The 19,678-nt window shown below is 41.1% G+C and overlaps 1 protein-coding gene across 1 annotated transcript in view; it reads right to left on the reverse strand.

The window, feature by feature from the left end:
- Positions 1 to 19,678, reverse strand: part of LOC117388526 (cadherin-18) — a 244,444-nt gene that overhangs the window by 45,227 nt on the left and 179,539 nt on the right. The window contains exons 9-10 of the mRNA XM_033986086.2: positions 14,182 to 14,303; positions 8,115 to 8,232 (exon numbers count right to left, since the gene is read on the reverse strand). Of these exons, the coding sequence (XP_033841977.1) occupies positions 8,115 to 8,232; positions 14,182 to 14,303 (240 nt within the window). The remainder of the gene's footprint in view (positions 1 to 8,114; positions 8,233 to 14,181; positions 14,304 to 19,678) is intronic.

The following is a 19,678-nucleotide window of genomic DNA, read 5'->3' on the forward strand; positions in this document are numbered from 1 at the left end:
ACTGTGGCCTGGGCAACACTGAATATCTGCTGTCACTATGTACACAGAGACGGAGAGAGGGAGAGAGGGATGGGGGAGGAGGTGATGGAGGAAGAGAGAGAGAGAAAGAGAGGGGCATAGACAGGAGGAGAGAAACGGGAAGGGGGAAGAAAGAGAGAGGGGGACCGGGGGCGGGAGAGACATGGACATAGGAACGGAGGGGGATAGTGAAAGGGAGGGAGAAAGGGGAAGACAGACGGACAGAGAGAGAGAGAGAGAGAGGGAGGGATGGGGAGGGAAGGTGATGAAGGATGAAAGAGAAGGGCATAGGGAGGAGGAGAGAAACAAGAAGGGGGAAGAAAGGGGGGTGAAGGGAGAGGCGAAGGGGAGGGGAAAAGGGGAAGAGAGAGACACATAAAGAGAGAGAGAAAAAAAGAGACAGGGAAGGAGAGGTGATGGAGGAAGACACAGGGAGCAAGAGAGAAGGGATGGGGGTGAGGGAAAGAGAGCGAGAAAGCCTGATAAAGAAAGAGGGAGAGGGAAAGAGGAAGAGAGAGAGGGGTCTAGAGCGGAGGAATGAAACAGGGAGGGAGAAAGGAAGAGAGAGGGGGGACCAAGGGAGGGATAGAGAGCACGGACTGAGAAAGGGGGAGAGAGAGAAAGAGAGGAGGGCTTAGGGAGGAAGAGAGAAAGAGGGAGAGCTAGAGGGGGAGGAAGAGAGGGGAAAAATGGAGAGGGAGAGCGAGGTAAATGGAGAGAAATAAAGAGAGAGAAGTGGTCGAGAGAGAGGGGAGAGAAATAGAGAGAGAGGAGGGGGAGAGAGAGGAGTGAAATAGAGAGAGTTGTTTGCACTTCCTGGTTATAAGGAGGTGAAAAACAGGGATGGGGGAAGAAAGAGAGAGGGGGGGACAAGAGAGAGAGAGGGGGAGAGAGAAAGAGAAGATGGCATAGGAAGGAAGAGGGAAAGAGGGAGAGGAATAAAAAGAGGGGAGAAGGAGTGAGAGAGGGGAAGAAAGATGGAGGAGAGAGAGATATGGAGAGATGAGGGAGAGAGAGAGTGGGAGAGAAATAGAGAGATGTCTACACTTCCTGAACTCAAATAGTGTTTATAAACGGGTAGAAGTCCACCACAGTGAGAGAAAAGTGGACAGTGTTAGAAATGAGAGGTGACAGGGAGATGTCTCAAACTAACATTAAAACTCTGAATGTAAAACGCCACAGATTTGTCCAGTGGAATAATGTGGAACAAAACACAAGTAATAACAAGGAGAAAAGTATGTGACAGCCGAGGTTAAACTATACATATTATGAAAGAAAGAAGTCTTGCAAAAACGAATCAATTTTCTTTCATTCAGGCAAATTGCAAATGACGAGAAACAACATTGATTTAAATTAGCTTTATACGTAAAACTCTCACCAATTATATTTTGCTCTCAAACAGAATTGCAACATTAAAAACAACGGCCGCGAGAGAAAATTGTGAATGAAAGATTCAATGGGGTTGCATAGATCTGCGATTCATTCAGAACTTTACAATTAACACTATATCATTACATTGTATTGTGCAGTGTTCTATGCTCCAAATGGCTGTTTTCTAATGACATTGACAATAAAATACTGGATCTGATTTATCTAACGCAAATAATCAATTCAGACTAAACCAAGCCTGAACAAGGTCTAGACTAGGTGTGTCAAACTCATTTTCACCGAGGGCCACATCAACAAAATGGTTGCTCTCAAAGGGCCAGATGTAACTGTAAGATAAATGTCACTACATTTTAATCTTGTTAATTAACCATTTCTATATGTATTGCTTATTCAAGTTACAAATATTGCATATGTATTTGCATTTACATGAAAAAAATGTCTGTTTAACTGTGTATCTCCTGAAAAACTGACATTTTAAGACAGTCATACCTTTTAATTTACTTCACGGGCCACATAAAATGACGTGGCGGGCTGCATTTGGCCCATGGGCCTTGAGTTTGACAGGTGATCTAGACTGACAAACACAACAACACCACAAACACAACCAAACTATAACTAAAACAGGACCAAACCAGGACTGAACTGGATAAAAAATAATAATAATAATAAATAAATAAATAATAATAAAATAAAAAAAAATTAAATTAAATGAAATAAACAGATACATAATATATTCAGATCCCAATTTTAGCAAAAAATGTTTTTTGGCTTTTGCTCCATGCATTCGAGCAGCAGAAAATTCCAACTGAACTATTTCTCGGTAAGATAGAAGCCACCCTTTTACAGTCAGAGGTTGAAGTGACTCTCTTCTACATCCTGTCCGATAATCCTCCGTCCTAACTTGGAACAGTTGAACCATAGCCGCTAATTTATATCACTTGCATAGCTAACCTGCCCATTGAGCATGGGCGCACTTCCGGCTCCATCGACTCTGGCTCCAATTCACTTTACATTGAAAAACTGCCGCCCTTCTTTCTGTACCTGCTCATATCTGGCTCATTTTGGTCTTAAAATGTTCATATTAACCCGCTCTACATGATTCCAGTATTTTTATTTCACTATTGTGGCCGTAAATCAAGTTATGAACATTAATAACACGCAAGTCAAGTGCCTTCTTTCTCCGAAGTTGCTCCCGCTAACGTTAGCAGATTTGATTCACAGCGTTGCTAAGGAAAAGGAGGTTACCTTCAACAGCCTTGCTCCAGATTGGCTCTTTAGTTGCTATGATACTCGTGGTCAGAATTCTTAATATGCAACTTGGCTCCAAATTCGCTGCTATAACTGCTAGCCTCGATGAGCTTCATTTGACTGAAGTGGAACGCTACGGGTGACGCCACACTCAGTCTCTATCTCCCCTTGAAAATTCTCAGACCATTCAGAACAAATATTACTTCTTTTACCTCAAATAGCTTTGCGTGTTCATTCTGCAGAAATCCATGCTGTTTCTTAGTCCTCAAAGTTTGTTTTTACCTTTTTTCCTCGTAAACCGCCATGTTTGTTTTGACACAAATGAACCCTACATCTCTCTGATTGGCTAATCCGCCTGTCAATCACATCCATCTAAAACCAAGAAACAACCATCACCACCAACGCCATTTGAGAACCACTTGTCTCCTGCATATGTATCCCTCTACCAACACCACATTTTTCCGTCTTTTTCCTCTCAGTTCATATCACTTTTCTGACCCAGTCTCTATTACTACCCAGCAAAAAACTCAAAAGCTTCGCCGTATAAAAGCAACCAGACCTCCATTTGAACTTCCTCCGCTTCTTTCTGTTATGACATTGATTTCCCGCTCCCCTCCTCTTTTCTTCCCCCCTGTTTTTGTGTCCGAGTTTATGTTCTGACTCTGCTCTCCTCTCAAACGTGGGGCCCGGACTGAAATGGGCACCGGGTTGTTCACCTGAGAGCATAATGGCGTTGCTATGGAAACAAACGCCGCGTGCCGGTCCAGCCTTGGCGTAAATAGAGGCACTTGGGGAGGGAGGAGAGAAGACGGAGAGCCAAGTGGTTATAATCCAATTGAAAATACTAGAGGCAAACATGCCAAACGTCTGGGGCAATAGTGGGTCATTACAGAGGGATATTTCCCCTAGAGAAGGTAATGATGGAGCAGCTAACAGGGCACAAAATGGCTCCAGACATTTCCACACCTCCAAATAGACTTTTCTTCCACGCTTCCTGCCACAGAGGATAGGACAGATGGAGGTGGCTGGGATAACTGCTAAGTGTCTCAAGGTAGTGGAAGACTCTTGGTTGGCAAAAATCAAGGTTGAAATGTGTTTTTTTTTTTTTTACGATACTTATTGGAATCATTGATACATTTAATATCAGGTCACATGACTGTTTAAAGCTAAAGACTGGGCTGCACCACAACTGAGACGGAGAAAAAAAGGGATTTTGGCTGTTCTGCTTCACAAAAATGGAATAGAAAAGCAGAAAGAGGGAAGGAGGAAGAGAGAGAGGTCAAGGAAGGATGAATGAAAGGGACAGAGGGAGGGATAGAGAGGGGAGGCTGAGCGAAAGAGAGGAGGGCTTAGGGAGGAAGAGAGAAAGAGGGAGGGGAAGAAAGATGGAGAGGGACAGAGAGAGGAAAGGGAGAGAAATAGAGAGAGAGGAGGTGGAGAGAGACAGAGGGGAGAGAAATACAGAGAGAGGAGGGGGAGAGAGACAGAGGGGAGAGAAATACAGAGAGAGGAGGGGGAGAGAGACAGAGGGGAGAGAAATACAGAGAGAGGAGGGGGAGAGAGACAGAGGGGAGAGAAATACAGAGAGGAGCAAGAGAGAGGAGAGAAATAGAGTGAGAGGAGGGGGGGAGAGAGGAGGGAGGGAGAAATAGAGAGAGGAGGGGGAGAGAGAAGAGAGAAATAGAGAGAGAGGAGGGGGAGAGACAGAGGGGGGAGAGAAATAGAGAGACGAGGGGGAGAGAGAGAGGGAAGAGAAATAGAGAGAGGAGGGGGAGAGAGAGGGGAGAGAAATAGAGTGAGAGGAGGGGGAGAGAGGGAGAAGGGGGAGAAATAGAGAGGAGGAGGGGGAGAGAGATAGAGGGGAAAGAAATAGAGAGGGGGGAGAGAGAGGGGAGGGGAATATAGAGAGTGGGGGGAGAAGGGAGGGGATAGAGAGACGGGGGAGGGGGAGAGAGAGGAGGAATATATAGAGAGGAGAGGGATAGAGAGAGAGGGGAGAGAAATAGAGAGGGGGGAGTGAAATAGAGAGAGGTGTTTACACTTCCTGGTTATAAGGAGGTGAAAAACAGGGACGGGGGAAGAAAGAGAGAGGGGGGACCGAGAGAAAGAGGGAACTGAGAGGGAGAGAGAAAGAGAAGATGGCATAGGGAGGAAGAGGGAAAGAGGGAGAGGAAAGGAAAGAGGGGAGAAGGAGTGAGAGAGGGGAAGAAAGATGGAGGAGAGAGAGACATGAAGAGATGAGGGAGAGAAATAGAGAGATGTCTACACTTCCTGAACTCAAATAAAATGTTTATAAACGGCTAGAAAAGTGGACAGTGTTAGAAATTGTGTTGAAGCCACAATCGCAATTTAATAATGTGGTAACAAACTTTTATACACACACCTGCTTCTGTTTTTAATGTTTTATATGGACTTTTATATTGTATTTGTATTAATAAAGATTGAAAAAAAATAAATTGTTGAATAATAAATTGAAGTTGCATGGCTAGGCTTTCATTGTAGGGAGTATTATACATCTGATGACATAGGCCAAGACAACAAGGACTGAGCTGACGCAACGGATATTAGAACATATTTGGGAAATGCAACAGAAATTAGCTGAAACATGATTTTAATGTAGTTGTTTTTGTAAATGTTTAAGTAAGATGCCCTACCAAACCCAATGTATGTCCCCAATGCTGCAATAGAAAATGCTTACACTTTAATCTCTCAAAAAACATTTTCTCGAATCAAAAACTGTTGAAAATTGAGACGCTAACAATCAATGGTGAGCAGTTTGTAATGGGTTTTGCAAAGTCAACAATCTGCAAGTCTATACATTTTTGGGCATTATCCAGTCACCGAACTCCAGCTATGTTATGTTTGTAGCCACAGCTGCCCTGGGGTAGACTTTGAAGTACAACATATACCAAAAATATGATACACGATGATATTGAAACTACTTTTACCTCCGACACAACAACCCTAAAGCACGATGATGCCAGTAAACCTTTTTGCTGAGGGAATAGCAAAAGACAAAACGTTGTAGGAGTGAAGACGTTTCGCTCATCCAATCTGCTTCTTCAGTTCTGGTCTGATTACTGGTGGACACTGCCTTATATCTATCTGAAGGGAGGAGCTAACTACACTGAAACTATAAACACCTCTTATTTTGCAGTTTCTGTTTGTAGGCTAGGTCTATTGTGCTACGCTAAGTGTGCACTGTGTCTGGGTCCTACTTAGCATAGTCATTCAAGCCCCTAATGAGTGATTTCACACCTATTAGCATCCTGGATAGCTCTATTTTTTTTAGCCATATTGGAAAAATATGACTCACAACAGATAGATAGCCCTATTTCACAGTTGAATAGTTAGTTTGAGTATCTATAATGTGTCATGGACGTTAATTAGTCGAGCTAGCTACAGCCCAAATGCTCAGATCGGCTTCATACTACAAAAATAAGACAATACGTCCTATTAGTGCAAAGAAAATAACCCCACAAACAACTCAATCTCACGCCACCTTCATATATGGGTAAATAATCTTAGTTCATTCAAGTGCCCGCCAGGACTGAACCAAACTAGAGCAGCTTTTTAATAAGAACTTGACAATTCAATTTCATTTGCCTTCTATTATCACCAAAAGCAATATCTATTATTTCCTCTAAATGCCATTCAAACTCAAAAACAAGTGAGCGTAAACAAAAACATAAGCATCCTCGAAAAGCAATAAGGCCTAGTTTGTGCAGGGAAAGGTCACTGGTAATATATGCTCCAATCACAGATAAGTCCTACGACCACACGATAGACGACTGTTCACACACACGGACATATTACACCTGGGACAGAGCGAGGGACGGAGGGAGAGGAAAAAGACAGAGAGAAAAAGAAACAGAAAGAGGGAGCGGAAGAGAAAAGGTGAGAAAGTGAGAGGAAGAGACAGTCAATGAAACCGGGAGGGGAAGAAAATGGGGAGGGAGAGACAGAAGGAAGGAAGAGGGGTGAAAGAGAGGAGGAGAAAGGGTCATGGGGAGAGAGAAGAGAGGGGGGAAAGTGAGGGGTTGGATGAGAGAGAGGGAAGAGAAAAGAAAGTGAAGAAATTAAGAGAGAAAGGGAAAGAGGAGAGAAGTAAAGACAAGAAAGAAAGAGGAGTGAGGGAGAGAGTGGGAAAGAAGGAAGGAGGAAGAGATGGAGTTAGAGGAAGAGAGAGCAAATGGAAGATGGGAGAAAGGGAGTTAGAAGGGAGGAGAGATGAAGAGAGGGAAGAGAGAGAGAAGGAGAAATGGGGGAGGAAAAGGGGTGATGGGAGAGAGAAGAGGGGGGAAAAGGGAGGGATTAGATGAGAGAGGAAAGAAAAAGAGCAAAAAGAGAGTGAAGAAATTGAGAGAGAGGGAAAGAGGAGAGAAATAAAGAGAGATGGGAGAGACAAGAAAGAGACAGGAGTGAGGGAGAGAGAAAGAGAAAGCAAGGAGGGAGAGATGGAGTTAGAGAGCAAATGACGAAGGGAGACAGGGAATTGGAAAAGAGGGGAGATGAAGAGAGGGGAGGAGAGAGAGAAACAGGGAGGGAGAGAGGGGGAGAAAGAGTAGAGGAAGAGTGATGGGGAGAGAGGGAAGAGGAAAAGAGAGAGAAGAAATTGAGCGCAAGAGGGAAGTAGAGAGAGATGGGAGAAACAAGAAAGAGAGAGGAGTGAGGGAAAAAAGAGAGAAGGAAGGAGGGAGAGATGGAGTTGGCAGAAAAGAGAGAGGAAATGGACAATGGGAGAAAGGGAGCTGAAAGAGAGGAGAGACGAAGAGAGGGGGAGAGAGAGAAGGAGGGGGGGAGAAAGAGTGATGGGGAGCAAGAAGAGAAAGGAAAAGTGAAGGATTGGGAGAGAGAGAGGGAAAGGGAAAGAGAAGGGGAGAAAGTGAGAGAAAGAGAGTAAAGAGAGAAAGTGAGTGAAAAAATTGGGGAGAAGATGGAAAGAGAAAACAGAAGAGAAGTAGAGAGAGATAGGAGGGGCAAGAAAGAGAGAGGAGTGAGGGATGGAGAGAGTGTGTGAAAGAGGGAAGAGGAGGGAGAGGGGGAATTAGAGGACGAGAGATCAAATGAATGAGGGGAGAAAGAGATAGAGAAAGGGAATTGGAAGAGGGGAAAGATGAAGAGGGGGGAGGGAGAGAGAAAAAGAGGAAGGGGGAGAAAAAGAGGAGGGAAGAGAGTGATAGGGGTGCAGGAGTTAGCGGAACTGACTGAGGAAACAGATGAGAGGGAGTGAGAAAGGAAGGAGAGAGATACAGGAGGAGGAGAGGAGAGGGGGAGAGAAAGAGCTAGGGATGGAGAGCACAGGGACATAAAGAGAGAAGAGGAGGGAGAGAAGGAAAAAAGAAGAGAGCTGTTTTACAGAGCGAAGGCAGAAGAGAGGGCAGAGTGGAGCTAATGGCCGAAGGCTGTGCACAGATTTCATAAGAAAAGGAAACAAACATATCGATCACTTTAATTACCTTGGTTGTCCTTGAGGGTAAAGTTGGGATTAACCGTGGAATGTTCGGGAAGTGCAAAGGAAAACCTCTGTCCATTGGCAAAGTCGTCCTTATCCACCGCCGTCACCGTCTGGATCACCTGAAGAAGAACAAGAAGCAGAATGAGTGGGATTAAAGGCGCTGTGACCTAATTTTTACGATCTCATAAACGTGTAAAACAGAAACAGTTTGCAGTGGTCCAGAGTTATTCCTCGCTGACCTTTTGCATTCTGAGCATCCTAATTATTCACCATGATGAGTTTATACGCGCTTTTCACGAGGCTTTAAGGGCACAGCAACTACAGCACAACTACTAGCATGCCAACAGTGCACTTCCTGATTTTTGAACGATAAAACGGCTTATAATTACACGCAGAAAGAACACATGCAGACTTATTTCTGCTTACACAATATATCTGCGTTTGGGCAAGACACACTTTGATCAGTTGCACGGGAAAAAAAAACGTTTAAAAATGCACTATTTTTCTTGTTTACGTATAATGATGTTATTTCTTTGGCGGCAATGTTCCACAGTATGGGATTACACTTATCGATCTCCACGGAGACCTGCCCCACATTGAGTACACATCTGGTGCCAGTGTGAGGACAGTTATTTTGTTTTAAATTGTTAATTGCTATGGTAACGGTTCTAACTTTTCATCATTCTGAAAGCCACGGTGAGCATTACTATACAAAGATTTCTATGGTCAGAGAAAATGATTTTAGATTAGATTTTAGATTAAGTTTATTAGACGTTGGTGGCCATATTGGTTTGATTTCTGTCTTAAAAACGCAGTACATTTTGTTTTAAATATGTAGCAGACAAAGGTCATAAAATGTTCTTATAAATGTGCTCTCAGGATCTGAACTTTAATAACAGACAAATCAGACGCCTTCGTTTCCTGAGGTCGCTCGCACTTTAACAGCCTCGCTTCAAATTGGCTCTTTGGTTGCTATGATACTCGTGGTCGGAATTGCAAATATGGAAGTCAGCTCCAAATTCGCCCCTATAACAGCTAGCCTCGATGAGCTCTGTTTGACTGGTCGGACGCTGTGGGTAATGTCACACTTCTTCATACAGTCTTTGTTTACGCAGCGCATTACCATTATTATTATTATTTTTTTTTTGAATCCATGGATTTCCCCTGTTTTCTCAGTGACAAAATCTCATTATAGTCTTTTTTTTTTTTCAGTGAGAAAGGAGTTGTTATTCAAATGTCCTTTCTGCCATGTGTGTACCTCCCACTGTTTGGGCTTCACAAACATTCAAATCTAATGCTTTCTCCTTACCAAGGTCAGCACTGATACCTCAAGACGTCCCTTAAGGATTTTGGAACATTTTCTTGGAATACATTAATGAAGTATTTTTTTGGCTTATTTGTTTAGACTTGACTTGTCCTTCACATCCAACATGAGATTTTATAGAGAGAACAGTTCTACATCGCTGCAGTGTGGAATTTACATGTCTTTTCTATAAAATATCAATAGTTATTCCTCGCTATATCGCGGTTCACCTTTCATGGTCTTGCTGTTTTGCGGATTTTTTAGTATCATTTTTCCTGTTGTTTTTTTTACAGCATATGACCATGCATTGTGTTCTGCGTCCTGATTGGGTAAGGGACTGTAGACCATTGTCCATCAGTCTCCTCCGTGCCGTGTCTCCTGTACAGTACAGAGTTCAGCCAAATTTATATAAATGTTTGATCGACACTACAGCGGAGCGACGCCAAGACGAAGAGGCACGGTCAGAGGAACTGTGGAATACACGAGAGTCACTATTAATTAATTATACAAGAGAGAAATGTGAGAAAATGTTAATGCCTGTGTGAGAAAAGTGTATAAAGTGTGTGATGAGGGGATTAACAGCAGCAAAACATATAGAATAATTGTAAAAAATAAATCTGATACTTGGCGGATTTCGCCGATTGCAGGTGATTTTTAGAACAACCCCCACGAAAAACGAGGGACCACTGTATCCTAGTTTTTAACCTACAAATGTTGAGACCTATCATTATTTGCAAGGAATTTGCTCCACAAACTTAAACTCAGGATTTTGTTTTCAGTTGTTGATCGCCATGGTAACGGTCCTAATTTATCATTCTCAAACCTGTTGATAGAACTACATGGAAGATTAACAGTTTTTGAATGAAATATCCAAGATTTTTACCCACAAATGTTGAATATTATCATTATTTGCAAGGTATTCGCTCCACAAACTTGTCATATTGATCTCACGACAATCACGTCTTTCGGGTTGAATAATGGCACCACTTTCAGAAACTTTGGTGAAAACAAAAATTTCACTTTTGCTCATTTATACCGACAGAGAAGACGATAAACTTTCAGCCAGTTTTTGTTTCATGTGGATAGGCCCAGTGTATAAAGTGTGTGGTGAGGGGTTTTACAGCCTTAAAACATATATAATAAAGGTCAAAAATAAAGCTGACTACTGACTACTTCACCTATTGCGGGTTATTTTTAGAACGTAACACCCGCGCTAAACGAGGGACCAGTGTACATCAGGGTTTCTAATGTTAAATGTAAAATGAACATTTCTTTTATTTACAAACTACAGTTATAAAAAAAAGTCTTGCAAATCACTAATCGATATTAAAACCAGCAACGATCAGTATAACTCGATTTTATTCCTTTGAACAAGAGTCAATACCAAAAAAAAGTGACACTGAACTATATCAGAACAAGTATAAGACACATAGACGAGTATACGCCCATGGACCACTATGAACCTACTGGACGACTGAGGGATTACACAGATATAAGGCCACGTGGTGAAGTAAAATAAAGTACGACCATTTAATGCTGAAAATCACATTCTATTGTCTAAAGAAAGAGTGTTTTTATTATCATTGTTGTATCGGAATCAGTATTGAATATCGACTCTATTCCTTAGTATGTGTGTAATCCCTCAGTTGTCCAGGTCTAGATCTGATCCACAGCAAAAAACAAAGCTCCTTCGTATCGAAATCGAGTTTGAAATGTTAGTATCGTGACAACACCACTACAAACAACAAACTTTCCTGAAATCTTAAAGCACATTCTGAATAACTGTAGTGAAAATAATCACAGGGCACGTTGTAATGCCATCGTAATACCCTTCTCCAGATCTGAGCCAGGATCTCAGTCAGGATACCACGCCGCAGGATTACATATTGCGCATGTTAAAACCTTTTTTTGCAATGGGACAGATGGCTGATCATTTTGTCAACACTCCTCCCAAATCCTCCAGTAAATATCCCTTTAGCATTCCCTGTCTGCTCCCTGTCATGTCCGTGATTGCACGTCCCACACTCTCTCGGAATTTTAATATTCCTCGTTTTAATATTCAAATGACATCTAGCCGTTTTAACACCGCATTTCCGTAATCCAAAAATCTCATCCAAAAACAGTCGGTTTTACCTGTATAATTTATTTGAAGAGTTATGCATATTTGAACACCTTCATTTTAATCTCTTAAGACCCTCTCTCATTCAAATGTGTTTTTCTACATTGTTTTTGTATCATATTTTTATAATGACCACAGTTTAAACGGAGCTGGAGGACAGGTCAGAATTCTAGCAGATTTGCAGATTTGACCTAGTTTTTGGTTAATATCTCTATAATTACTGGGCCTATCCACATGAAACAAAAACTGTCTGAAAGTTCAACGTCTTCTCAGTATAAATGAGCAAAAGTGAAATTATGTTTGCACAAAAATGTCAGAAAATGGTGCCATTATTCAACCCGAAAGACGTGATTGTCGTGAGATCAATATGACAAGTTTATGGAGCGAATCCCTTGCAAACAACGATCTTGGATAGTTCATTCAAAAACTGTGAATCCCCCATGTAGTTATATCAACAGGTTCGAGAATAATGACAAATTAGGAGCGTTGCCATGTCGATTAACAACTGAAAACAAAATCGTAAGATCAATATGGCAAGTTTGAGGAGCCAGTCCCTTGCAAATAACGATAAGGCTCAACATTTGTGGGTTAAAAACTTGGATATTTCACTCAAAAAACTTAAATCCTCCATGAATGATAACAAAGTAGGACCGTTGCCATAGCGATTAACAACTAAAAACAAAATATTATATCTTTCGAATGGGGTAACGTCCTCAAAGTGTTCCATTTAACAGGAAGCCGAAACCCATATTAGCCTCTATTCCCTCCGTGTGAAATTATAAAATGGTCAAATTCTAAAACTTAAACGCGAGCTGTAATTCAAAAATAATTAAAATTGACTTCAAACTTTCATTTAAACTTTTCTGCCGGGTCCAGCTATTAAAATGTATTTAGCTGTGTCTTTCCTCAATCGCCCGTAGCCAGCGCAGCCGTTTAGTCATTTCCGAGGTGCTGATTGCAGCGTATCTCCAAAAGCTGCTTAATTTAAATGAATGCAGAGGACTGAGAGCAGAGTGGGATGAGCTCCAATCCAGGCCTGTCATGGTTTACTGCTAACATACTCCTTCTGAATGAAAAACCACGGGACACAGCAGCCAAACGACTTTACAGTGAGGTCTGCCGGGTTCACTCATGTCGGATCAACTTCGTAGGCTTTCTGGGATCAAACATTCACATATTCAGGGCTTGGACTTATCACGAGAGTCACAGTTTGTTGTGGTAGTAGTGATTTTACGTAGTGTTTGTTATTCATGTGTTGCAGCTTTTTGTTACTTTTTGTACATTTTGAGGGCTTTTTCGCAACCAAAAGATATAATATTTTGTTTTGAATCGTTAATCAATACTGATACCTCGAGAAGTTCTGTAGAAAAGTTCAAGTTGCACTGTGTAACTTTTTGGTAGGACACGTTACAGGTCACGTTTACGGAGCGGCAAGTGTTTTTGAGCAATAAAAACGACTGTAGTTGAAAGAATCCAAGATAGAACCTTACTATAGAACACAGTAGAGAGGTAAAGAAAAGTAGAAATATCTCCATGCGGAAAAGCAAAAATCCTCTACCAGAAAGTTACATAGTGCAGCTTTAATGTTTCTACGATGCTGCAGTGTGAATAAATTGGGATGGTTTAATGCTAACGTACTTCTTCTGGATGAATAATGACGGAACAGAGCAGCCACAGCAGTCGACTGGGTTCACTCATGTCAGATCATTCAAAAGATATCATATTTTTTTGATAATCGCTATGGCAACGGTCCTAATTTTAGTGTTTAAGTTGTTGCTGAGTTAGTAGTAGAGATTTTCGGCTTTCATCTAATCAATTACATGTTTTTTCTGCCAACAAAATATTTGGTCTAATGGAGTTGTCATGGTGATTGCTGAGTTTTTATGTCATTTTGTGGAACATTGCAGGCAAAACAACAACATCCTGTAGCTAAAAAAAAAAAGAAAAAGAGAGAGACAGAGAGACAGGGCGAGACAGAGAGAGGGAGAGATAGAGAGAGAAACAGAGACAGACAGAGAGAGAGAGATGCAGAGACAGAGAGAGAGAGTGAGAGATAGAGACACACAGACAGAGAGAGAGACAGACAGAGAGACATAGAGAGAGTGAGAGAGACACAGGGAGAGACAGACAGAGAGAGAGAGAGAGAGAGAGAGAGAGAGACACACACAGGGAGAGCCAGATAGAGACAGAGAGAGACATGGAGAGAGTGACAGAAGGAGAGAGAGATTGAGAAAGAGAGGCAGAGGAAATAGAGACACAGGCATGGAGAGAGACAGAGAGAGAGACAAGGAGAGAGAGACGGAGAGAGACAGGGAGAGAGAGAGAAATAGAGAGAGAGGCAGAGGAAAGAGAGAGACAGACAGGAAGAGAGAGAGACAGACAGACAGGAAGAGAGAGAGAAAGAGAGAGACAGAGAAAGAGAGATAGGGAGGGAGAGAGAGGACAGAGAAAAAGACAGAGAAAGAGAGATAGATAGAGGGAAAGATGGAGAAAGCAAGGGGTACAGAGAGATAGAGTCACAGAGAGAAAAAGAGACAGAGAGAGAGAGACAAAGAAAGAAAGAGAGACAGAAAGGAACATAGAGACAAAGAGATGAGAAGGTGTAGAGCTAGAGGAGAGTGTGTAGAGTAATAGTTTGCCACAGACCTGTCCGGGTCTGGAGCTCTCACACACTATCACTTCCTGGTCTGAGGGCACCTCTGGAGGGTTATCGTTCACATCCAGCACCTGCACCGTCACCACCACACTGCTCACCAGCCTCGGGTTACCTGCAGGGAGCGGAGAGAACACGTGTACGCTAATCAGAAAAAGAAAATATTCGAAAAAACACCATAGAATTCACTTCAAGAAGACACCAAACATGGCCGACAGTAGCTCAGTTGGTAGAGCGTTCATCCTCTGATCCAAAGGTGAATGCTGCTGTTGTGTCCTTGGGCAAGACACTTAATCCACCTTGCCCCCAGTGTCTGTGTGAGTTCACTGGTGTATAAATGTGTGAACCGTTCCTTGATGTAAAGAGTTTTGAGCGTCTTGAATGTGGAAAACCGCTGTATAAAAATGTGACCGTTGCTCATTTGCCAAACATCACCTCAACGTTGTTAACAGAAGACAAATACGATTTTTTGAACCAGACTCACCCCCAATGCAAAGAGGTGGGTACAGATTATAGACATTTTCACATAATATTTCCAATAGGGTTGATTGCTATGGTGATAAAAATCAAATTGTGATCTCATCCCTGTGGCAATCGGCTATTTTGGTTAAGTTGTCAAATCGTGATTCCCTTCTTTTTTTTTTTTTTTTTTAATGCAGCTCTATGGTAAAAAAAAACAAACAAAAAAAACAGACACTTTCCACCTCTTCTCCTGTTGGTCAGCCTCCATCATGCTGTGAGTGAGTGACAGGTGGATATAACCAATCACAGTGCAGCGTGAACTTCCATATACTGTGATAGCTTGAAAACATGAATCATGATCAAATCAAAATCACAATACGGAGATAATTGTGATATAAATTGTGATATGAATTTTGCCCACCCTTAATTTCCATTTATTCTAAAGGTGTACTATGTAACTTTTCCCTTTTATCGTGACCATGTTTATTTAAAAGGAATTAGATCGGTACATTGTTCACTCATCTTAAAATACCTTGTATACCCCAAGTTACTTCATACTTCATGCTCCATTACTCCACCATACCAGATTACAGGTCCGATCTGTGGAGAGGCGACCCCGTTCACAGTAACAACACATGGACACAACCCTTTTTTTTTTTTTTTTAATCACGATAAAAACATCTGCGAGTAAATTTGCGGCAAATTAATAACATCTCTATGGAGACAAGCAGATGGTTGACCCCTCCACCTGAAAAGTTACATAGTGCACCGTTAACCAAGCATACATTTCCCTTCTACGTGAGTGATAGAGGTAATTGTGCTCTCCGTCGCCCCCTCTCAGATGAAAGGCAGACACAGGCCTATGTTCTAAACTAGGCCATGCTGTGCCGTTCTGCGCGTGTCCTCTTACTATTCCTCTGTTCTCACACGCGCAACTTTAAAGCAACATTTTGTTTATTGAAGCGCATTTGATCATCTCTGTGTCGTGTGCTTTTTGTCCCCGCTGCCTTTCCGTACGAGACGCGGATTACAAATTCACGAAGCATGTAAGTTATACGGCCTTGCTCCCGTTTTACGATACAATAACGTATTTACCACCCACAAAATCCTGCGGCAGCACTTTATCTCATGTGTTTACATTCAGGAGTATAGGCAGTGAATAGGGACGTGTCAAATATACAGGTTTTATAGAAATAGGTAAAGATGCTGACTTATGTGTGCGGGTGGGATTGGACATCACTACTGCAAAAGGCATTGTAGAGGTATTTGGAGTTATTATGATGTTATATTTTCATTTATTTCTACAAAAAAAGATGTTTGGTTATACTTTATAGAAACTGCACATTATTTAGCCTTAAAAAACACATATTGTGCTTGAACCTGCTATAATTATGTTATGATTTGCACATTTTAAATCACAATATTCATCTAAAATAACTAAAAAAATAAATAAAAAATAAAATAAATAAATAAAATAAATAAATAAATAAAAATAGAAATGAAGTGAAATAAAAAATAAAATATAAAGTAAAATAAAAAATAATAAAATAAAATAAAACAATAAAATAAAGAAAATAAAATAATATAAAAAAAACAAAAAACAAAAAAACAAAAAAAAACCCCAAAAAAACAAGTCCTCTGATTCCGCGTTGGAAAACAGTGCCCAATGGGAGCTGACACCATAGTAAACGTCATCATAACAAAGAGTCGGAAACGCGAGCAAGCAGTTGTTGTTTTTTTTCCATTTGTACCAAAATGTCTATGTGACATCACCGAATCCTACATGTATCACCTATTAAGAAAATAAAATTGGAGAACGAAGTAAGTACAGAGCAGTGGGTGTATGCTGATGGCACTGAAAACGGGGATTGATCAGCAATATGCATCTTGAAAATACTCGATTAAAGATTGCTCAGACATGAACGAATCACTTCAAACACAACTTCAAGAGGGTTAAATGAGAAAGCGAATGAATAATGCATTGTAAAGCACTTTGGGTGTCTTGAAACGTGCTATGCAAATCCAACCCATTCTTATTATTAATACTATCTCCACGGACAGAAGAAGGTGGGGAACACTTCACCAGAAAAGCTACACGGTGTACCTTTACTAAGCAAGCAGAAGTGTAAACATAGCATCTGTTTTTAGATTCACAGGGACCAGCGAAAGCCTTTGGAGCATTACGCAGCAGTTTGCCTGGTGGCTGCAGGTGCATACAGAATACACGGTGTTTTACCAGACAGAAGCAGAGCGTGCCCCGTCAGCGAAACCCAGCCGTGTACACAAATGTCACCCAGGTGCAGCGCCTCACCTTCTAATTAATGTTTATATTTACCTTAGTCTGTATAAAGCACACGCGTCTGCTTATAGAGTGAGAACATGCTGATTTATCGTTGAACGGTGTGAGGGAAAGATGGCCGCTCCTGTTGCATTCTGGGAAATTAGCTATAACATTAAGCTAAGACAGGAAGAGTAATGAGCTACATGTGTGTATATGTACCTTAGTCTGTATAAAAGCACGTTCATCTGCTTATAGAGAGAGAACATGCTGATTTACCATTGACCGGTGTGAGGGAAAGATGGTCGCTCCTGTTGCATTCTGGGAAATTAGCAATAACATTAAGCTAAGACGGGGAGAGTAATGAGCTACATGTGTATATTTACTTCAGTCTGTATAAAAGCACACTCGTATGCCTATATAGAAAGAACATGCTGATTTACCATTGACCGGTGTGAGGGAAAGATGGCTGCTCCTGTTGCATTCTGGGAAATTAGCAATAACATTAATCTCTGATAGCAAGAGTAATGAGCTACATGTGTGTATATTTACCTTCGTCTGTATAAAAGCACGCTCGTCTGCTTATAGAGAGAGAACATGCTAATTTACCATTGAGCGGTGTGAGGGAAAGATGACTGCTCTTGATGCATTCTGGGAAATTAGCTATAACATTAAGATAAGACAGGGAGAGTAATGAGCTACACATGTAGATTAACTTTAGTCTGTATAAAAGCACGCTCGTATGCCTATATAGAAAGAACGTGGTGATTTACCATTGAACAGTGTTAACGAGAAAGATGGCCGCTCCTGTTGCATTCTGGGAAACTAGCTCAAATAATTAGGCTAAAATAGAAAACACCAAAAATACCAATCATTCAATATGAAAACCAGTTTGTTCAGTAGTCAAGTTACATGAAGATACATGTTTCTTAAAAAAATAAAATAAAATAAACACCTATGATTGAATAAGTGCCATATAGTTTAGTTTAATGCCATATTGTGGAACATTTGAGGCAAAGGCTTAATATCTCCATGGAGACAAGAAGGTGTGGTACCACATGCCTGAGAAGTTATTTATTTAAAGTCAGCATTTTACCTAACAGGACCATTAGCTACATTTACTTGAGTAACTTTTTTATACTTTTTTACCTCTTTTTCTTCTACTTGTGTCTGATTTTTATTGAAGTAACAGTACTCTTACTTGACTAAAGGTTTTGGTTCCTCTTCCCACTGTGAGTAAGTCTACAAGTGACAAAAGCTTTACATCGACAATATGAAACGATTTGAACATTTGTATTTCTTGCAGCGCTCCTTCGGATATGATTTAGTCTCATTTTTGTGTCTGTAATTTGAAAATACCAGATAGTGTCATTATTTTACTATTTCGTCCTTCAACCTCTTTACCGCACTTTTCTCTCATTGAGTAATCGTAAAAGTACACTATGACTTACTTTTGAATGGAAACCTACACAAATCCGTGCTCTCATTTAGCACCACCCATTCGCTTTTCTCTAGTGCTTCAGATAGGCCCTGACGAGTACAAATGAAAGGCCAAGGACAAAGCGCCGAGATTCACTTTCATTGAATTAGTCTGAAACCGTATCTCAACAGAAGGATTTTCTAAAATACTGCCTTTTTACTATCAATCTGGGGGACTGCGTGGCATTTTAAATAGAAACTTATTCATTTGACCCGTGCACAATTGGTTTCTCTTCTCTTCAATTTAAGAATTGGAACGTTGAACTGTTAAATTGAAATAGTAACCTGGCTATATTATAAAGTTGAAGCATAAACTCTTACTCGGTTCCAACAATTACCTGGATGTCAGCGAATCACAACCTGTGAACTTGTCAACATCTCGACCAATCGGCTTTCAAGGCATTCATATTACAATCAACTACACATCACCTCAGCCTCTTCATCTCCTCCTCTTACCTCGAAAAACACATATTATTTCAATATTTCTGACAATATCACAACTACTATCAGATATGCTACATCTATTTTAAATGATTCAATTGCGACATACAGGATTATAAACACTGCAAATATTCGATAATGAATTGCTTAAAGGCCGAACCCAATTTTTTGTATGTATTTGATAATCAGGAAGTGTGTGCTAGCATGCGAGTTGGCTGTGACGTTAGCTTTCTGTGAGGCTAAACCTCCACTCTGGTCTCTGGACGTTGTGAAAAGCACTTATCATGGTGAATGAACTCCGCTCTCAAAAAAGAGCACTCAAAATGCTGGACTGCTGGTGGTTCCTCGAGTGTCTAAAAGCGCAGTAGGACGGAGGGTGTTCAGGTACCAAGCTCCTGTGTTATGGAATCAGCTTCTGCCCATGTTAAAGAGGCCCTCACATTCTCTGCGTTGAAGACCAGGCTTAAAACTTTTCTAGGGCTTCTCGTTTTTTTTAGTTTTTTCTGCAGAAGGAAGGTTGAAGGACAGGGATGTTCTGGGACACTTATCCATTTGTGTGTTTTCTATGTATGTTGGCTTGTCTGTTATTGGCCAATGCCGGTTTCACTTCTGGATTTTGTAACTTTCTGTTGTAAAAATCAGTGATCCCATTATTCCCGAAGACGCAAATGCTGTTAATTTGAATTTGGTCAGGATGCATAAGGTAACTGAGGAATAAGTGTGGACCACTGCAAACTGTTTAAGACGAACTAGTTCTGTTTGTGGTAAATGGTCATGATCGCTTGTTTATATAACGGTTTTCCACCTTTAAGGAACTCAAAGCGCTTTAT

The sequence above is a fragment of the Periophthalmus magnuspinnatus genome, chromosome 20, assembly GCF_009829125.3.
Source record: "Periophthalmus magnuspinnatus isolate fPerMag1 chromosome 20, fPerMag1.2.pri, whole genome shotgun sequence".
NCBI classification, from domain to species: domain Eukaryota; kingdom Metazoa; phylum Chordata; class Actinopteri; order Gobiiformes; family Gobiidae; genus Periophthalmus; species Periophthalmus magnuspinnatus.